General features: G+C 57.5%; 1 protein-coding gene across 5 annotated transcripts; it reads left to right on the forward strand.

The window, feature by feature from the left end:
* The first annotated feature begins 183 nt into the window (after positions 1 to 183).
* PHF19 (PHD finger protein 19) lies at positions 184 to 19517 on the forward strand. Of its 5 annotated transcripts, XM_025888339.2 has the most exons (16): positions 184 to 356; positions 839 to 958; positions 2538 to 2738; positions 3214 to 3295; positions 5866 to 5961; positions 6464 to 6564; positions 7072 to 7220; positions 8793 to 8888; positions 9646 to 9714; positions 9916 to 10036; positions 12078 to 12145; positions 13440 to 13601; positions 14134 to 14221; positions 14985 to 15070; positions 15793 to 15888; positions 16932 to 19517. In XM_025888339.2, the coding sequence occupies exons 3-16, from the start codon at positions 2553 to 2555 to the stop codon at positions 17272 to 17274; spliced, it is 1743 nt and encodes a 580-aa protein (XP_025744124.1). In that variant the 5' UTR covers positions 184 to 356; positions 839 to 958; positions 2538 to 2552; the 3' UTR covers positions 17275 to 19517. The 5 variants fall into 5 exon arrangements, with proteins under 5 accessions (XP_025744124.1, XP_025744121.1, XP_025744122.1 ...); XM_025888336.2 differs by lacking the exon at positions 839 to 958 and having other exon boundaries at positions 231 to 356; XM_025888337.2 differs by lacking the exons at positions 184 to 356; positions 839 to 958 and adding an exon at positions 2050 to 2452.
* Positions 19518 to 19628: the final 111 nt, after the last annotated feature.

The raw sequence follows: 19628 nt of genomic DNA on the forward strand, positions 1-19628 counted from the left end.
GGGCGGGCGCGGGCGGGCGGCGCTGCGGGGCCCCGCGGCCGCGGGCTCCAATGGCGAGGCCGGCGCGGCCCCCGCTAATTACATAAGCGGGACGTCAATAATTCGCGGGAAAACGCGAAAAAGATGGCGCCCCGCGCCCGGGGGGCCCCTTCCTGAGCGCCCCGGCCCCTCCCTCCCCCGCCTCCCCCCCTCCTCCCCGCGGCGCCCCCGCCCCGCCCCGCCCCCGCCGAGACCCCGACCCCGGCCCCACGGGCGGACACTCGGCCGGGCAGCCGCGGGCCGCGCGCAGCCGCCTCCGCCGCCGATGCGCCTGGTGGCCAGACTCCAAGTGGGACCGGCCGACACGCAGGCTCGCGGTAAGCTCAGCGGGGACTCCCCGCCGCACGCTTCGCTCCCGACACACATCCGTCTTTGCGAAATCTCCCCGGACTTCGGCGAACCGGGCGCCTCGGGGGCGGCGGGTGGGTGGGTGGTCGGGGTCCCGGGGAGCTGCGCGCCTGAGGCTGGAACGCGGGTGAGCGGCGTCTGCGGGGCGTGGGAGCCTCACCCGGGTCCCCGAGCCTTGGGGGGGGCGTGGGTGACAGGTCGCTGCTCCCTGGCCCCAAATCTTGACTTTTCCCGTTCGGGGGCGGGGGGGTGGTGGCGGGGGTGGAGACCGACTGGGGCATTTGGGATTTTGCTCACGTCCGAAGTCAGGCTGCGGCAGGACTGGGACGGGGGGGGGATGCGGGGGGGGCCTTGGGGGCGGGGCCACAGAAAAGAGGGGCGCTTGAACCCGCTGGGGGTACCTCTGCAAGTTTTTTTTTTTTTCCCCTCCCTAACACCCTTTTTTAAAAAGCCAACGGCCGCCCTGGGAGAGGCCCCGGCGCATGAATCATCCTCGCTTCCTGCCCCCGCCCGGCCCCGCGCTCCGGGTGCCGCGGATTTGAACTGGACGCCGACGGGAACCCGCAAACAGGCATTTCTTTGCAGATGGGTTTGAATCAGCCAATCACAGCCCGCGGGGGCCCGCTCCGGGAGGATGGAGGCGCGGGGAGGGGGCCGCCACCCGGGGGCCCCCGCCCGGCCAGTGGGGGCGCGGCGATCGGGCCGGCTCCCAACGGCGCGGCAGGGGGAGGAAGTGTCAGTTTGTGAACCTGCCGCGGCCCGGGGCCCAGGCCCGGCGGGCGGGGACTTCGCAGCGCCCGGGAGCCAGGTGGCAGGGAGAAGGCTGGGATTCGGAGCGCATACCCTGCCCCAAGCCTGCGCTGCTCTGCCGTCCAGAAAAGGGCAGAATGGGGGCGTGGGGTGGAGGGGAACGTGGCCCCAGTGTCGTCTGGGGAGCCAAGACCCCAAACAGTGCCCTGCCTGCCCCAGGGCCCCTGAACAGGCACACACATGTATTTAATTTCAAATACCCATTGACACACTGCCGCAGACATCACGAAACACAATCTCACAAAGGTACATGCGCGCTGACACAGCAAAACACGCGGGACTCTCTCCCTGCCTACACCAGGTGCCCCGTGCCATGGCAGAGAAGGAGGGGACCAGAGTAGGGGGTGCAGCACCCGGCGCAAGTGAGCACGGGGCTCGGGGAACAGTTATTGAATGAATGAGTGGCCCAAGCAAAAGAGAGGCCTGAACTCAGACCAGGGCAGCGACATGGAAAAGAAGGGCCAGATGCCGGAAATCCACTGGGCTTGAAGTTGGCCAACTGTGGCAACTCACTGGTTGGAGAAGTCTAAAGATGACCAGGGGTTCTGGGGACCATTAGTGGTCCCATTAGCGGGAAGAAGAGAGCAGTAGGGCGGTAGCATGTTTTATAGGACGGTGAGAGAGACAGGTGCCGAGAGGGTGGCTTGTGTTGACTTACCTGCTTGCAGCACATTCACATCTGAGTGGAAGCAGAGAGTGAGTTTAAATGTCCCAGAAATGTGGTTTCCATTAAATCACCCCATAATTGAGAGCAGAAAGGGGGATTATGGAAGACATAGGTGGACCATCTATACCTGGTTGCAAACCACCTAGGAGTTTTCCTTCCTAGGTGAGTTTCCTCTGGCCAGATCTCAGGGCAGGGGTTGGGTGGGGGGAGGAGGGGATTAGCAAGGACTTCCCCGCTGCTCCCCTGGAGAAGACCCTCTACTCAGAGAACATGTTTGCTTAAGGGATAAAGCTTCAGGCTCCTAAGCTTGGGAGTTCAGGCCTCTTGGGCAGGGAGACTGCTCTGTGGTTGGTTGAGAGATTCGTTCTCTTTAGAAGGCAGCATGGTATGGGTGGGAAGAGAGGCAGGATTAGAGTTAGCCTACTTGATTATGAGCCTTGCCTTGGCCTCCGCCCCACTGGCCACTTTCCCTTGCCAAACCTCAGTTTCTCTGTCCATAGAATGGGAATAATAATGTCTCCCTCGCAGGGTTGTCACAAGGATCCCATGAGATAATCGAAGTGCCTGGCCCATAGTACCATAGGTTGTGTAAGTGGTAGTCTCCTTCCTTTCCCAGATGGACTGCTGGAGCAGGGGAGCGAGGAGTAAAAACCCTCTTCTCTTTCTCTTCCAGTGTCAGGGGAAGCTGATGGAGAATCGCGCTCTGGATCCAGGGACTCGGGACTCCTATGGTGCCACCAGCCACCTCCCCAACAAGGGGGCCCTGGCAAAAGCCAAGAACAACTTCAAAGACCTGATGTCCAAGCTGACGGAGGGCCAGTATGTGCTGTGCCGCTGGACCGATGGACTGTATTACCTCGGGAAGATCAAGAGGGTAAACCTTTCCTCCCTGGCCCTAGTTCCCAGGTGTAGCCTCTGGCCTGGGCCTCCCTTCATGCCCCTCCTGCTCAAAAGATGACCGTGGAAGGAACCAGAACCTGCTTTTGCAGGTGCCATCCTTAGGGCCAATACCATCCAACCAGGTCTTTAGAATAGAGCTCTGCGAGCCTACAGAACAAAACAAAATCAGGCTGGAGGTTATTTCAGAGGACCACCTGGCCTGTTCTGTCCTCCACATTCCCACCAAGTTGTGGTCCCCTGGCCCCGGACTGTGGCCCCAGGAACTGGGCGCACGTTACCTCCGGAACTGCTGTCGTCCTTCCCCTTCCAGCCTAGCTCTGCCTTCCGGGCCACAAGGAGCGGGTATAATCCCTCTGTCCTGTGGGGACAAAAATAGGAGAGGAAGACCATGTCCCAGTGGCTTTTCCCCAGCCACTTTCTCACGTTGCCCCTCCCTCTCCGTGCCCCAGGTCAGCAGTTCTAAGCAGAGCTGCCTTGTGACTTTTGAAGATAATTCCAAATACTGGGTCCTGTGGAAGGACATACAACATGGTGAGTACTCCTGAGAGCTCGGGGCTCCCCCGCCCCATCCCTGGCCCTCTCTCCTCCTCCACTTCCATGCTTTTTCCTCCTCTCCTTCTCTCTTGTACTCTTGGCATCTGGTCTCGTCCAATGAACCCCGTCCCCCCACAAGCCCACTTGAGGGGATAAGATGACTAGTTGTGCGTTTACATGGAAAGGCACTCCTGAAATCCGCCATGCCCTTGATCACTCCCACGTCATGAGGGAGGCAGTCAGGTGGAGAAAGTGGCTTGGGAAGGTGCTGGGAGAGCTGGGATGGCATGTCATCCCCTGCTGCACAAAGCTGAGGATCAGTCTGGGGCTAGGAACGGGGCTGGAGGGGAGGGGCCCAGGCAATCAAAACTGGCGCCTCTAGACGTGAGCACAGTGTACCCTATCCATGTGTGAAGAAAACTAGTGGAGGCAGCCCTAGCCTTGGTGGGAAAGCCAAGAAAGCAGAGACAGACCAGGCAGGGTGAAGATGGACATGCCTGGACGGAACTTCCCTTTCGAAGCCGGGTTGAGGGCCATCCCTGCACGCAGAGAGCTGACATTTCCCCACTCTGGCCACCATTCTCCCCTCCCACAGACGCGACAGACACCACTCAGCAGTCCCAGCATGCATACATTTCCAACATGGAGCTCCAAGTTTAGGTTCAGTAGATCTTGCACCAGATTTCAGCTCTGCAGCTTGCTAGCTGCATGTCCTTGGGCAAGTGACACCACTTCTCTGAGCCTCAGTTTCTTCATCTGAAGAAAGGAGGTGATGACATTAGTGGCCTCGCAGGGTGGTGACATGAGACCCCAAGTAGAGCACTTAGCCCAGTGCTACTGAGTTACGGGGAGGCACTTCCTAAAGAATTTGTTACTGTAAGAAAGGATTTCAAGGAGCCTGCCAAGTAGAGGCCACAGAACCCAGTCAGTTTGTAGAGGTTCCAAACCACCCCTGTCTCCAAGGTGTGGTGGCTGATACAGACGTGGAGACTCTTCTCCAAGCCCCCCTCCCTCCACACTCTCAGTTTCTTCTACAAAGGTCCAAAGCGATGAGGAGCTCTTCTCTTGAGTTGAAGGCATAGGGAGCCAGCAGGTGAAGAAAGATGCCTTAGCAGACATTTGAGTAAAGACCCATGGTGTGCTGGGGACCCCGGATGTGCTACAGAGCTCACCTGGGGAACAGCTTGTCTCCCCAGCCAGATAACTGTGCCTCACAGGCAGGATGGTGCCCCTGTGGCATCACCCAACTTATGAAAGCACAAGGCTGAGTAAGCTGGAGTTATTGATTACTTAATTAAGCTTACTACTTTACTGGCCGACATCAGTGACTTACTTCCTTAAGCCAGTGAGGGCTTACTGCGACCCACGGTTGCATATTCAGGAATAAGAGGCAAGAGACCATGTATTCAACAGATGTGTCTTGAACACATTATGTGCTACCCAATGTATAAGGTCCTGGGGACATAGTGATGAGCAGATACCATTTCTGCTCTTATAAAACTTTCAGCCCACTAGGGGGAACAAGACAGAAACATGTATCAGAATGTGTTAATTTATTCACTCAAACCTTTCACACATAAACACACATATTCTTTAACAATAACCAAAAAAAAAAAAAAGCAAAAAAAAGAGATGAGAAAAAACTTGTAGATTAAAAGCAGTTGAGCATACTTAAAATTGTTATGACATTTTTATTTAAGAAACAGTTGGAAATGTGAACACTAATTGACTTTGTTGGTGATATTAAGAAATTGTTTTTAATTTTTAGGTGCAATAAAGGCACTGTAGTTATGTTGGGTTTTTTTTTAAAGGGATCCTAATCTTTCAGAATTACATACTGAAATATTTTCAGAAAATGGTTAGGTATCTGGGAATTGATTCAAAATAATACAAGAGGGGGAAGTGGGTAGGAATGTAGTCAAAACAAGATTGGCTATGAGTTCTTCATTGTCGATAAGAACATGGAGTTTCATTATAACATCCTATTATTGTTAACATAAAAAATGTTTAAGAGGGGCGCCTGGGTGGCTCAGTTGTTAAGCATCTGCCTTCAGCTCAGGTCATGATCCCAGGGTCCCAGGATCGAGCCCCGTATCGGGCTCCCTGCTCGGCGGGAAGCCTGCTTCTCCCTCTCCACTCCCCCTGCTTGCGTTCCTGCTCTCGCTGTCTCTTTCTCTCTGTCAAATAAATAAATAAAATCTTAAAAAAAAAAAAAAAAGAAAACAAAATTAAAAAAACATGTTTAAGAAACAAACTAAATTAGGCGAAGAGGCAGCATGATATGGTCAGAAAGAACAAAGGATTTGATGTCAAACAGCCATGGGTTCAAATCCGTCTCCTATTTAACTTCTGGGACTTAACCGCTCTGAGCCTCAGTTTTCCCATCTTTAGAATGGGCTAATGATACTAGGTACCTCAGAGTGGTCGGGGAGACTCAGTGAGTGGGCCCGTGGGGCCCAGTGCTAGTCTCTGCACTGAGTAGAGGCTCAGTACCTGGAAGGTGAATTTTAAACTCTTCTAATTTCTGTGAGCCAGAACTGACCCTGGAGGACCTCTTTCCCTTTCAGCTGGTGTTCCAGGGGAGGAGCCCAAGTGCAACATCTGTCTGGGGAAGACGTCAGGGCCGTTGAATGAGATCCTCATCTGTGGGAAGTGTGGCCTGGGTGAGTGTGGTGAGCAGGGCACAGAGGAGGCCCCGATCTGCGGTTCCCCACCCCCACTGGCCCAATGGGCAGGCCTCACTGTTGGGATCTCAGCTGGCTTCCTATTTCTGTTGGAGCTCCAGAGTGACAGGGAGCCAGTCTCTGGGAATGAGGGCCCAGGGAGGTGACCCCTGGGGAGAGCTGGGGCTTCTGGAAAGTGAGACAAGGTGTGCAGGTTGGAGCTCCCCCTGATCCAGTAGAGAGGAAGGGTGGAGAGATGGGGCACAGAGGCTGAAGCCCGACTGCGGTGCCTCCCCCCGCTGGGGCCCAGGCTGTCTTTGAGTCACCTGCTTGGACACGAGCGTGGCTGCCTTGGTGAGCATCGCCCGCCCGTCCCCAGGCAGCCGGCAGGCATAAGGCTTCTCCGACTTGCGGCCGCCCTCCCCAGCCCTGTGGCCTTTGGGCTGACTGGCCCAGGGCCACTGCTTCCCCGCGGGCACTCACCAGCCCCCCTCTGCTGTAGGGTACCACCAGCAGTGCCACATCCCTAGAGCGGGCAGTGCGGACCGGCCCCTGCTCACACCTTGGTTCTGCCGACGCTGCATCTTCGCGCTGGCTGTGCGGGTGAGCCCTCCATCTTTGCAGTCCCTGCCTTCCCCCACTTCACCGGGAAGCCTAGACTCCCTGGGCTCAGGCCGGGCTGCAGGTCGCAGAGCCTGGGCTTTGGAGGCAGACAGTGCTGCTGCCATTGATCACCAAGTGGTATGTCCTTGGCCAGGTTCCTTACGCCCCCTGAGCCTGTTTCCTCAACAAATGGCAAAATGGATATGGGTTTGGTGCCAGGGGTAGGCGCTTTGCTATCAACAGACAAAACCCATGTGAGCACCCCCACTCAATACATACTGGTTATTATCGTTACCTATATTGTTGCTCCTCAAGAGAGAGCCTTCTGGGATGGAGAGAGGATAGATACAGGATCGATGAGAAAAAGCTTCTTGCGCTTCCGACTACACTGGAATATCTGCGGGTCCGCGGGGTCAGCATGTCCCTTGCTAGCCACCCCGCCCTCCCCCCAGCCACCAACCCCTGCCGGGACCCCGCGGCTTGAGCCGGACCCACATCTCCCCGCAGAAAGGCGGCGCGCTGAAGAAGGGCGCCATCGCCAGGACGCTGCAGGCCGTGAAGATGGTGCTGTCCTACCAGCCCGAGGAGCTCGAGTGGGACTCGCCCCACCGCACCAACCAGCAGCAGTGCTACTGCTACTGCGGCGGGCCGGGAGAGTAAGGCCGCGGGGCGGGGCCTTCCCCGGGGGGCGGGGCGCGGGTGGAGTCCTGGGCAGGGGGCGGGGCCTCCCGGGGGTGGGGCCGGGGCTCGAGGTGGCGAGGCTCGCGCTCTCAGACCCAGGCTCCCGGGAAGGGAAGGAAGTACTGAAGCGAGTGTCCAGATCCTCCCAGCTCCTTGGAGCTGTGCGCAGCCCCTGAACGCAGTTCTCATCGTAGTGTCCCCGTATATGGTGTTGTGAGCAGAGTAGCGATTAGATAATTCACAGAAAGTCTCACCCAGGGCCTGGCACTTGGTCAGCACTCAATAAATGTGAGCTGTTACTGTTGGTGCGTGGAATTGAAGATAAACCTTTCCGTTGTCAGAGTCAATGAGATAGGCTGCTGATGAGATATTAAGGTACATTCCTCTGGAGGTGTGCAAGTAGGGGCTGGGGGTCATGTGTAGGGATGCTGTGGAGGGGATTCTTACCCTGACTATAGGACAAGAGTCTTTGGTTGATTCTTCCTTACCAGGCTGGGTGTCCATGTAGCCATGGGGGATTGAGCCTGCTCCCTTGGGCTGACTGCACCAGACATGGTGGCAGGAACCACAGAAGTGAGAGATAGGGTCTCTGCCCTCAGGACACAGCCTGCAGGATGCCCTGAAGTCCTGAATCTTGGCCCCAAGATCTGTTGACAAGTAGTAGGGGTCTGGAGACTGGGCTTACCCAGCCTAACTGGGTAATTTGGGCAAATCCCTTGAAGTATTTCATCTCTCAAGTGGGATCAACTTCCCTGAGTGTGGGAAGGGGTGTGGGATAATGGGGAGAAATGCTTAACGAGGCCTTTACAGAATTGAGACAGTAGCTCTCAGTGCTTACTGGGCAGAGCTGCTCAGGGTGACTGTTAAAAATGCATCTCCCAGGGGCTCCCCCAAAGATTGAGTAGGTCTCGAGTGGACCAAGGGATCTTCATAGTTTAACGTAGACCCCAGGTGATTCTGACGCACGCAGTCCAGGGACCTCACCCAGCAAGTTGTGAACAAAGCATCGATTGTCATTAAGGAAGTACCACTTTGCCCTTCATTCACACGAGAGGGTAGATACAGTACCGGGTAAGAAAAACCAGACGCGGTGCTGCCCCATGGAGCTTGCAGGAGCCATTACTCTCCTGCGTGTCTCCTGGGCAAGCCTTGGCATTTCGGTCGTGTCTGAGAAACAGTGTGTGGGGCGCAGTCCAGAGATGGGGGCTCCAGGGCGGCATGAAGAGCACAGGCTTTGAAGTGAGGGAGCCCAGGATTTGAGTCACCATCCACCACTTGCTTCCTGAGTGACCTTGAGCAAGCCATTTAAGCTCAGAATCACCCGTAAAATTAGGACAGTGGCCCGTCTTTTACCAGATGGTGAGATGAAACGGTAGAGCACACGCCTGCTCCCCCGACCGCCCCTGGCGCAGCCTGGGTGCTCGGTAACTGTGAGTCCCGTCCCCCCGCCCCCTGCCGCGGAGCGCGAGTTGGTGTAGGGAGCGGTGGCTGAGGCTGGTGGTTGGCTGGGAGCGTGGCCTGCCTGACCCTGGCTCCTCTGGCTCCAGATGGTACCTGCGGATGCTGCAGTGTTACCGGTGCCGGCAGTGGTTCCACGAGGCCTGCACCCAGTGCCTCAACGAGCCCATGATGTTCGGAGACCGGTAGGTGCTCACCTGGCCCGGCTAAGCCTCGCGGGGGAGGTGGGCGGGTGGGGGGAGGGGCCTCAGCAGGGGCAGCGGCTCCTGCAGACCGTCTGCGGGGCCCTACGCAGGCGGGTGGGGGTCTCTGGTGGTGGACACCTCTCCTGGGGAGTCTGCTCAGGGCGAAGGGGGCCTTCTCAGTCAAGGAGCGTGCCAGGCCGCGGCCCCAGTTGCCACTGACTCACGGGGGAGACCTCAGACAAAGTCCCACCTTCTGTAAGCCCTGGTCTCCTCCAGTGTCTGAGGAAGGAGGATGAGGCAGGCCCCGCCCCACCCCTACCCAGGCTACTAGAGGAGCCACTGGGAGGTGGATGGTTGATCTGGCCTCTGACAGATGGGGCTAAGCTAACACAAGGGTTATGTGTGTCGTACCAGATATTGTGTGTCTCGGTTGGTGTGTCGTGTTTGTGATTGTGTGCGTGTGCGTGCGTGTCTCAGGGGAAGAGGGTGCCGGCTCCAGCCCATCCTCGCTCAGCTCACTCTGAACTCAGCCACACTCCAGGATACCAACATAGGGGAAGGAGGGGCAGGGAAGTATTTCATGGTGTTTGGTGTTTGTCCTGCCCCATGCTAACCCCCACCCCCTGTAGGGCCCCTAGCCCTCAGGATGAGGACAACACTTACTGTGGGAAGGCAGGTGGGGAGTGTGGGGTGAGGGGCTGGGCTAGGGTGGGATGTCAGCTCTTCCCACCACAGGCCCCTCTCCACCCGCCCCCAGGTTCTACCTGTTCTTCTGCTCCGTGTGTAACCAGGGCCCGGAGTACATCGAGCGGCTGCCCCTGCGATGGTGAGAGGGTGGGGCTTGACCCAGGCCCACCCCCGTCCCCTCCCAGCGGCTCCGCTCCCACCGCCCTCCGGGAACAATTCCATTTCCAGCCACCAGCTCCCAGCCTTGCCCCTGCCCTTCAGCCTGGACCCAGGAGGTTCCAGCCCTGGTTGGGCAGGCTGCCACCTCACCCCAGCCCCACCTACTCGCCCCCTTGCCCAGGGTGGATGTGGTTCACCTGGCCCTCTACAACCTGGGGGTGCAGAGCAAGAAGAAGTACTTTGACTTTGAGGAGATTCTGGCCTTTGTCAACCACCACTGGGAGCTCCTGCAGCTTGGCAAGGTACGCAGGCCCATGGGACGGCAGAATGGCAGGAGTCCGTTCCCCAGTGGGCTTACCGAGGTCAGGAGAGGGGAGAGGTTTGCCCAGGGCCACACGGTGCATGCAGGACTGGGATCTCGGTGTCTGAGGGCTCACTCTCCCGCAGCACTGCCTGTCTGTGAGGGCTGTTGGCTGGGAGAAAGACCCAGAGCCTCTTAGCTGCCACGTCCCTGAGTCCAAGCCTCTAGGCCAGTGCCCTGCAAGGGGCTTCCTGACCCAGGCTTTGGCAGTGGGCGGGTTGGGGTCTCACTGACTCAGCAGCAGGGAGCTAGGGGTGCATCTGGCTGGAACAGGGCTCTCTGCAGAGAAGCTTGACGTCCTCCGGACCACCTGGCTACAGTGGAAAGTGAAGTGGGCCTGCCCCCTGCTGGTCTTACTCTGAATAGCAGAAGTCGTCCCCCGGGGGCCCTGGGACCCAGGGAGTAAAGTAACAAACCAGAGACTTTCAGGATGTCAGAGGTGGAGAGTGACTCGCTGGCGGCCAGCACAGCTTTGGAGCTGAGCCAGGACTGGAACCAACCTCTCCCATGGTGGCGCCATGCCCCTTTTTCCCTAACGACAACCTTAGAGTCCTTTCCACCAATCCAGAGTGAGGTATCTTCTCTACTGACTGCCCCAAATCTCTCTTTGATGAGACAGGAATTTACAAAAAAGAAAAAGACTTTTATGCTTTGTAGAAGCTTTTCATATAATAACATCTTCGTGTATAGTGTTTGATAATTTATAAGGCATAAATACTGTTGTGACACCTGGGTTGACACGGTCAGTTGAGCTGCTGATTCTTGGTTTCAGCTCTGGTCATGGGATCCAGCCTGCATCGGGCTCTGTGCTCAGCAGAGAGCACACTCCTTCCGTGTGTGTGCTCATGTGCCTGTCTCTCCTCCTCTCTCTCTCTAAAATAGATCAATAAATCTAAAAAAAAAAAAAAGATATACATATTGCAAAGCCTTAAAAGATAGAGCTGGTATTTTTAATATCTTTTTTCCTGATTTATGAAAAGAACATACATGTTCCTGGTAGAAAAATTTAAGCACTAAAAAGTATAAGGAAGTATACTTAAGAAAAAAATCATCCGGGAGCACCTGGTGGGTCCGTCAGTTAAGTGTCTGACTCTTGATCTCAGCTTAGGTCTTGATCTCAGGGTCTTGAGTTTGGGCCCCGTGTTGGGCTCCACGCTGGGTGTGGAGCCTACTTAAAAAAAAAAGTCATCCATATTCCCCCATCACACCACTCAGAAACCGTTGCTACTAATATATTCCATCCTTTCTTCTGTTTTTCCTTGGCTTATGTTATATAGTATATAAAATTTTAAATCATCTATTTTTTTCAGCTTACATTATATCATAAATACTTTTCCATATTCCGAAAGAGTTTTCATCAACATTTTTAATGACTCCATTGGTGTCCACCATGGCTTACTTACTGTGTTCCTTCCTATTGGGCAGGGAGTCTCTTCCCCGCTCTGCACACTTGCCGGTCATTAGGGCTGACGCTGCAGGGAAGCTTTGTTAAAGCTTTGTTCGAATTTCATGTTCTATTTCTGTGATAGAGCCCATGGAGTGGCATGACTGGGTCAAGGGCATGGGCATTCTTAAACCTTTTTTTTTTTTTTTTTTAGATTTTATTTATTTGAGAGAGAGAGCGCATGCATGCGCCAGAGAGAGAGAGAACGAGTGTGGGGGGGGGAGGGAAGAGAGAGAAGAAGCAGACTCCTTGCTGAGCAGGGAGCCTGATGCGGGGCTCGATTCCAGAACCCTGGGATCATGTCCTGAGCTGAAGGCAGACGCTTAACCGACTGAGCCACCCAGGCGTCCCATTAAACCTCTTGATCCATCTAGGACAGGAGTTAACTGTCCCATTTCCAGATGGAGAAGTGAGCTCAGAGAGGTGAAAAGATTTAGAATCTTAGCCGAAGTCAGGGCCCTCACTCAGAGATCGAGGGGAGGGAGGGGGCAGGGGTCATGTGCCTAGGTCTGATTCTCCTGCTGGCTGCTCCCCTCAGCTCACCAGCACCCCCGTGACTGACCGAGGACCACATCTCCTCAATGCGCTGAACAGTTACAAAAGCCGGTGCGTGCAGGGAAGGGAGGGAGTGCATGGGGCCCCCAACAGGTGGGATTGGGTGTAAAGCATCTTCCTGCCTCATGGCCTTTGCTCAAACTGTGCTCCAGCCTGGGTCTCTCTCCCCTTCTCTTTGACTAAATAAGTCCTACCCATTCTTCAAGATTCAGGGGGCACCCCACCTCCTTTGTGATGCCTCCCCGACCACTCCAGCAGCTTGATGCATTTGAGTCCTGGGTTCGGCTCCACAGAGGGTGCACCCCTGAGCTTTGAGGGCCCCTCCTGCTCTCGCCGTCTGTGGTTCTGGGCCAGGCACTGAAGGATCAATTCATCATCTACTGGGTGGGCTGCAGCCTCCTAACTCGTCTTTCCTCCAGACTTCCGAGTCCTTCTCAGAACACACAGCTGACACATCCCGTGCTGCCGCTGCAGGGAATGCCCAGGCTCCTGAGCACGGCATTCGAGGCCTCTCGTGAGCAGACCCTGCCCGTGCCTTCTGCCATGGAGCCATTGCTTTGTTTATTCTGGGTGTTGGCCATTCTGAACCCACTGCTCTCCCACTCAGTGCTTTTGCTCAGACCCCTCTGTTGACTAGAATGCTCTTCCATCCCTTCCACTCCTTTGTTCTACGAACGACTCTTGAACTGCTACTGTGTCAGCCCTGTGTAGGTCCCAAGGACACAGTGAGGAATAGGCATGGTCGCTGCTTCTGTGACACCTCTCGCACCTCTAGACAGCATTATCCACTCTCTCTTCCACCTTCGCAGGGTCTGGGGCCCAGACACAGTCCTACTCTTGAACAGTGGGGCCTCCCGCACTCCCTGTGGACAGTGCTCTGAGGGTAGGACTGTCTGAGTCACGTCCTCACCTCATGGCAGCTCAGCCAGTGCTGGAAGGAGGAGGGAAGCACCTGGAGGTGTTTTCAGTCTCCTTGGGGAGACCAGAAAACGGGACGGTGTAGAATCCAGTGTCAGCCATAGCTGTTCCACTGGGAGCTAGAGGAGGCCTTCCTGGAGGTGGTGACCTTGGGGCCAGTTGAGGCAGAGAAGAAAAGGGAGAGGAGCAGCAAGAATCATATACATGCAAGAGGGAGGACAGGGAGGAACCATCAGCCACATCCCCAGCCACCACCCTGGACCCTTGGTCCCACGGGCCTTGAGGAATCAGTGTCTCCACAGGCAACCCTGGATTTTAGCTCTAGGTCCAGGGAGGCAGAGAGGGTAATGTTAATGCTTGACTCTCCTGACCAGGAGGACGGACCGACAGACTCCAGAGCTTTCTCCTCCCCCTGCCCATCCCCCAGGTTCCTCTGTGGCAAGGAGATCAAGAAGAAGAAGTGCATCTTCCGTCTGCGTATCCGTGTCCCCCCCAACCCCCCAGGGAAGCTGCTGCCTGACAAGGGCCTGGCGCCCACTGAGAGCGGCGCCTCCTCTGAGCTGCGTAAGAGAGGAAGGAACAAGCCTGGGTCAGTGCCCGGGGAGCAAGCTCGGGGTCTCTGCTACTCCCGGCTACAGCCCCAGCCGATGGGCTGTGCAGTGGGCCCAGACAGGGGGCCCAAGTGAGCAGGGAAGACCTCCACCCCGCTAGGCCCAGCTGGAGGCACCAGAGAGGGTCAGTTAGCAACCGAGCTGGGGCCCGGTCCCACACCCTGGGCTCCTTCCACCGTCGCCCCTGTTGCCTTGCTTGGAGGGCAAGCCAGCTCATGGGGCCCGGTCTTGCTGGGTTAGGGCTTAGGCAGAGAGGGAAGGGGAAGTGAGAGTGTGTAAGGGGTCCCTGGTTCTGGCTGAGCTGAGCCCCTCGTCCTGGGCGTCGGGGACAGACCAGCCTTCTCTCTCTCCTGCCCACCATACCCCCCCCCACGCCCTCCCACACCCACTGCCTGGAAGGAGCGCCTGCCCCCCCCCAACCCTGCACTGCTGTGTCCCCAGGCCTGCCTCTCCTCCCCCTGGGCCTTCAGGCTCTGACCCAGCCCCCCTCTCCCCTTTCTGTCTCCACAGTTTGTTGCCTCACGAATTCCAGCAGCAGAAAAGGCGAGTTTATAGAAGAAAAAGATCAAAGTTTTTGCTGGAAGATGCTATTCCCAGTGTTAGTTTCTTGTTTTCTTGCTCTCCACATTCACACACAGGGTCAGCACACAGTAGGGATTCCTGTGCAGGGAACTGAGCACCCCAGGCCTAGGGGGAAACTCTCCCACGTCCCTTAAAGGAGAAGCCAGTTCCTCCTCTAGCTAAACAAGCAAAGGCTAGGGCACTGCAAGACCACTCCCTTATCTCCTCAAGTTCTCCCCAGAAGCCGCGGGGGCAGGGCAGGAGAGGTGATGTCCTTGCCCCCACGGTCCCGTGGGGTCACTGCGGACCAGGAAGGGCCAGCGACTCTCCTGAGGTCACACGTCAGCCAGTGGCCGAGCCCAGTCTAGAACAGGTCCCCAGAGCACTCTTTCCTTAGTGGCCGGGCCTCGGCGCAGCAACCCTCTGTGTGGACAGTGACGCCAGTGGTCCTCACACCTGCCCCGCACCTGACGCTGGGCAGGCTGCTCGTAGTCAGCATCTCACTCCGCTCTGCGTCCCGGCCCCGTGCGCAGGGAAGCCCAGCAGCTGTCCCTGTCCGCCTTCTGCGGTTCGGGTGACTGAGGCCCAGAGATGGGAAGGGGGCGCAGTCGGCTAGAGAGGGAGTCAGGGCTAGGCCCGCTGTGATCTGGCTCCAGCCTGGGACGAAAAAGCGAGTGACCAGTCTTACCGTCCGGAGGCCCAGTCCTCGGAGAGCCTGTGTGGCCCTCGGCAGAGAGAGGCTGCTGTGAGGCGGGTCTGATGCTCACTGACCCTCCTTCCCCTCCTTCCTGTGTCCACAGAGCGACTTTACCTCAGCCTGGAGCACCAACCACCACCTAGCCAGCATATTCGACTTCTCACTGGATGAAATTCAGAGCTTAAAAAGGTAAACAGTGAGGGACCCGGCCAGAGAGGGCTGCTCTGAAGTGTGGGTGGAAGCAGGTAGTGAGACCTCCATTCCCCAGCAACGAAGGCAGGCTCTGGAAGGGACAAAGCAGAGAGCCTTTCAAGGAGTGGAAGCTCCCTCGGGGTCATTCCAGTTAAAGGGGTCCACGCTGCATTAGGCTGCCTGCCTCGGCTGCCTGACCGGTCTTCCCACATTAGAGCTGTCTCGGCACGCCATGCCCCTGCTGGAAGGTGGCCAGGACAGCCCCCCAGAGCACGGTCACAGGCCACCTTGCCTGGGCCCTCCCGACCTCTCCAGCCCCTCTTCTGCTGCTGCCGGCCCTCCCGCCGTGCACCAGAATTGCTTTGGTTACCCCGCATTCCCATTCCTTCAGGGCGCCTTCCCTGACGCGCCCCAGACTGTGTCGGTGCACCTCAGGGGAGGGCCTGCACAGTCCCGTTTCGGTTCTGAAATGATGAAAGGTCATTTAGTGCTTCCTGGAGCAGGGCAAGGGCTTCGGTCACACAGGCCTGGGCTCCAGCCCCTACTGAGCAGCTACTAAACTGTGCAGCCCCAGCAGAGTCCTTCAGCCTCTCTGAACCTCATCACCTGTGTCTGCATGGCTGGTAGGAGGTTGAAACAGGTGCTAGAAATGAAGGCCGTTCGGGTCTAGAGAGTAGCCGGGTGTCGGGGGGCCAGGCTCACGCTCTGCTCCCTCTCAGCGCCAGCTCAGGCCAGACCTTCTTCTCAGACGTGGACTCCACTGACGCCGCCAGCACCTCTGGCTCGGCCTCCACCAGCCTCTCCTACGACTCCAGGTGAGGTCCCCCCCACCCCGTGCCTTCCTCAAGCTCGGGGACCTGGCCCTCTCCGCTCGTGAGTCTGGGTCTGGGACCCTCTGCTTCGGAGTCCTGGGGTTCAGACGGGGCTGCGTACGGCCATTCACGGTGCTCTGCCCCAACTGCGGGTGATGTGACATTTGTCCCTGGGGAGTTTCCGCGCTAGGATTCTTGGCCTCCGTGGGCCACGGCTTCGCATGTCTCTGCCTCTGAGCGCAGGGTGCCCTGCTTCTTGGCTGTCTAAATCTGGGGTCTGTCTTCTGGGTCCCTAAGGAAAAGAGCCATTGATTTGGAAGCCTGATGGAGGGGGAAATGGCATCATGCAGGGGGTGGGGCCTGGGAGAGGGGACAGAAAGGCCTGGGGACCTAGGCAAGGCTACCGTCTGTTTGGCAGTAGCCAGTCCTCAGCAGCGCAGGAGGCTCCTGCAACTGCGTTCTAGGACACTCGTGTCCTGGCGCCTGTCCGCCCGCAGGCCTCTCTGGGTGTCTCTCTGCCATCACCTCTGTCTTTGTATTTGGGTCCTCCTGTTTCTTTGGTTCTCACAAGCTCTTCGGGGCTTGCTTCCTGTTTCTAAGCACCTGTGGACACGCACCTCTTGTTTTGTGTGTGTCTGTCTCTCCCCCAGCTCTTTCTGTCCCTGTGTATGTGCTGCACACGCACATGTGCCTTTCTCCAGTCCAGGCTCTGGGGACAAGGTCCGCTAGTGGGTCGCTCCCATCCCCCCACCCCACTGGACTCCTAGCTGCGAGTCCAGGGACAGTCCAGGGAAGGGACAAGGCAGCGCAGGCAGGGCCTCGGCAAGTGGCCTTTAGCGCTGGGCACACACAGCACACACCGTCCCCCCCCCCCCGGGCCGTGCCCCCCCCCCCCCCCGCCTCCCCGAGCCGCCTCAGGACTGTGGTGAGGACCCAGGGAGGTGCTCCATCCCAGCGCCAGGTGCCCAGGGGGCGCTCGGGGAGAGGGGCCTGTCAGTATGACTCCATCCCATTCCCGTCGTCTTCCTCTCCCCATCCTGACGCAGACGGACAGTGGGCAGCCGCAAGAGGAAGCTGGCAGCCAAAGCGTATATGCCGCTGCGGGCAAAGCGGCGGGCAGCCGAGCTGGGTGGGCGCTGCCCCTCGGACAGCAGTGCCGAGGGGGCTTCGGGCCCCGAGCGGCCGGACGAAGGCATCGACAGCCACACCTTCGAGAGCATCAGTGAGGATGACTCGTCCTTGTCCCACCTCAAGTCATCCATCACCAACTATTTTGGCGCGGCCGGGCGGCTAGCCTGTGGGGAGAAGTACCAGGTGTTGGCCAGGAGGGTCACGCCCGAGGGCAAGGTTCAGTACCTGGTGGAGTGGGAAGGGACCACCCCTTACTGACTCGCTCCAGGAGATGCCAGGAGCCTGGAAACCAATGGAGAGACACTCCTCTCCAGGCGGGGATGGGGGAGGAAAGCAAGAGACAGCTCCCAGTGCCTGGCAAAAGGCCCTTCGCGCCCGCCTGCCAGGCTGAGGCCTGCGCCACTCTGCGTGCCCATTCTGCTCTTGGGCCTCCTCCGGCTCCTCACCCCTTTGCCTGTGTCTCTAAGGTCCCACTGGCTATGCCTCAGTGTCTCCACACACCCCCGCAAACTGTTTACCTGTAACTCTGAATTGGCGTTCCCCTGGCTCTCCGACCCTTTCTCCTGAGGCCCGAGTCTTTCTCTTTGTCTGTGTCCCTCCCTCCCACCCCTTCTGGGTGTGTGCGTGTACACACTCACGCACGCACGGCTGTCCCTCTCCTGGATGCCCTTCGCCCCTGACCCATGCGCAGCCAGTCGACCCCCGGATCGCATTGTAAGAACAGGAACCATGAAGCATTGCTGAAGGTAGAGAAGAGGACACGCCTCTCAGAGCTTTTCCCCTCCCGCCTTCCTGCCACTCCCTGCTGCCCTTGGCCAGGGGTGGTGAGGGTGGGAGACCACCTCTGTGAAAGCCTGGGAGGCAGAGAGCCTGGGACTTGGGATCTGATGCCCGAAGAGGCTGGGTCTCTGCCTCCGACGGCACCAACGCCAGAGCCCAGTGACTAAGGCTAAGCGTAAAGGCTGTGGGTGTCAGCTTCCCAGGTCCCAGGAGTCGTCCTCTCCCTGGCCACAGCCCCTCACAGTTGCCAAGGAGCTGCGCCTGGCCTTGCTGGAATGAAGTGGCCTGGAAAACCTGCAGGAGAGGAAGTGGGAGGAAAGGAAGCGCTGTCATGCTAACCTTCAGATGTCTCCTGTGCCTCCCAGCCCCCGACCCACCACACACGCGGCCAGACAATACACACTCACACAGAAGCCCCCATCACCCGTGTGCTTTCACCCTCCGGAGTACACACCACACACACCCACACCACACACCCCCACTCCCTCTGGTACCAGCCTGGTCCCTGCCCCTGGCTCTCCCTTGGCCCTCTTCAGGGCCACGTGCTGCAACCACACGCGGAAGTCCAGCCCCTCCCCCCTTCTTTCAGCCATGAACCAGCTGTGACCCCGCGGGGAGGCACAGAGGACGCCTACCCTCTTCCTTAGCCCCTGCTGTGCCCTGAGATTGACAATCACTTTTTGGGACAGGTTGGGATTTTCAAAGGGCTTGTGTTATTCAGTCCCCTCAAAGGAAAGCCTTTGTCCGTGGGGTTAAAAATAGAATTCTTAGAACTGACATTACAACTCCTACCCATCTGGAGGATAACCAAAAGTGAGACGGGGAGGGGGACCCCTCATTTTTGCTGCTTCCAGAGATATTAGAAACTGACATGATTGGAAAGTAGAAAGAAGTGCCTTCACTAGGGCAGGGGCTGGGCCAGATGGGCACCAGCCTTGCCAACCGCTGCTGCGGCCCCCAGCTTGGCTGGGTTTTGCAGGCCGCCAGCTGTGGGGCAAAGGTGGATGACCAGAGGGGTGGCGTGGGAGCAGCGGGCCTGGGGAGCTGGTTTTTCTATTGCTAGGCTCAGCCCCTCCCCATCTGTGAGCATCAGGGAGTCCCTGAGATCATCCAGATGCCCTTTGCCTCAAACTTAGCTCCTATAGTGCCTTTCACACAGGACCTCACCTCCTGCACACGGCCCACCCACTTCCCTCTGCTACCCTAGCGTGAGCCAGGCAGGGAACAGCTGGGGGTGGGCCCCGTTCTCTCCCTTCTCAGCCCCACAGCTGCTGCCACTGAAGCCCCCAACTGGGGCCAGATGGAAGGGGAGCTGAGAAGCCAGCCCCCGCCTGGCAGGGGTGTGGGACCTGGGATCCGATCTGTGGCTTCCGAGGGTACAGCAACCCCTCCCCCCCCCAGGCCTGCTTTCTAGGGTTCTGAGAAAGCACAGGTTGAGCAAGGCCTGCCACAGTGCACCTGTACCTTCTCTACTCAAGCTCCGGAGAGGCTCTGGGCCTGAAGAAGGGGAAGGGGGGAAGGGGGTGTCTTCCTCATTTGGAAAGTCAGCATAAGGCCTAGTAAGGCCACCTTGACTCCACATCCCAGCATTTCATTACCAGTTAACAGCTGCATTACTGCCAACTTACCTTATAATAACCCTATGCACCTTTGAAAAGATTTATGGTTTTGAATTTGCTGCTTTTAATAACATTTGTTATATTAAAGTTATAATTAATGTGTCTGGTTTATAATTTAAAAGCTCCCTTTGAAAAATTAACTATCTTCCCTCTCGCGAACGAACTATCAGCTGTTGGGCACCGGGAGGAATTATCTGGTTTCTGGTCTTGGTT

The sequence above is a fragment of the Callorhinus ursinus genome, unplaced genomic scaffold (genome assembly GCF_003265705.2).
Source record: "Callorhinus ursinus isolate GAN/ISIS: 27379988/994484 unplaced genomic scaffold, GSC_fseal_2.0 scaffold24, whole genome shotgun sequence".
Taxonomy (NCBI): domain Eukaryota; kingdom Metazoa; phylum Chordata; class Mammalia; order Carnivora; family Otariidae; genus Callorhinus; species Callorhinus ursinus.

Excerpts from the sequence above, each read along its gene's own strand:
- PHF19 (XM_025888339.2), top strand. The coding sequence starts at position 2,553 with ATGGAGAATCGCGCTCTGGATCCAGGGACTCGGGACTCCTATGGTGCC. Across the intron at positions 9,715-9,915 it reads GAGCGGCTGCCCCTGCGATG|GGTGGATGTGGTTCACCTGG; the intron begins GTGAGAGGGTGG and ends CCCCTTGCCCAG. Across the intron at positions 10,037-12,077 it reads AGCTCCTGCAGCTTGGCAAG|CTCACCAGCACCCCCGTGAC; the intron begins GTACGCAGGCCC and ends TGCTCCCCTCAG.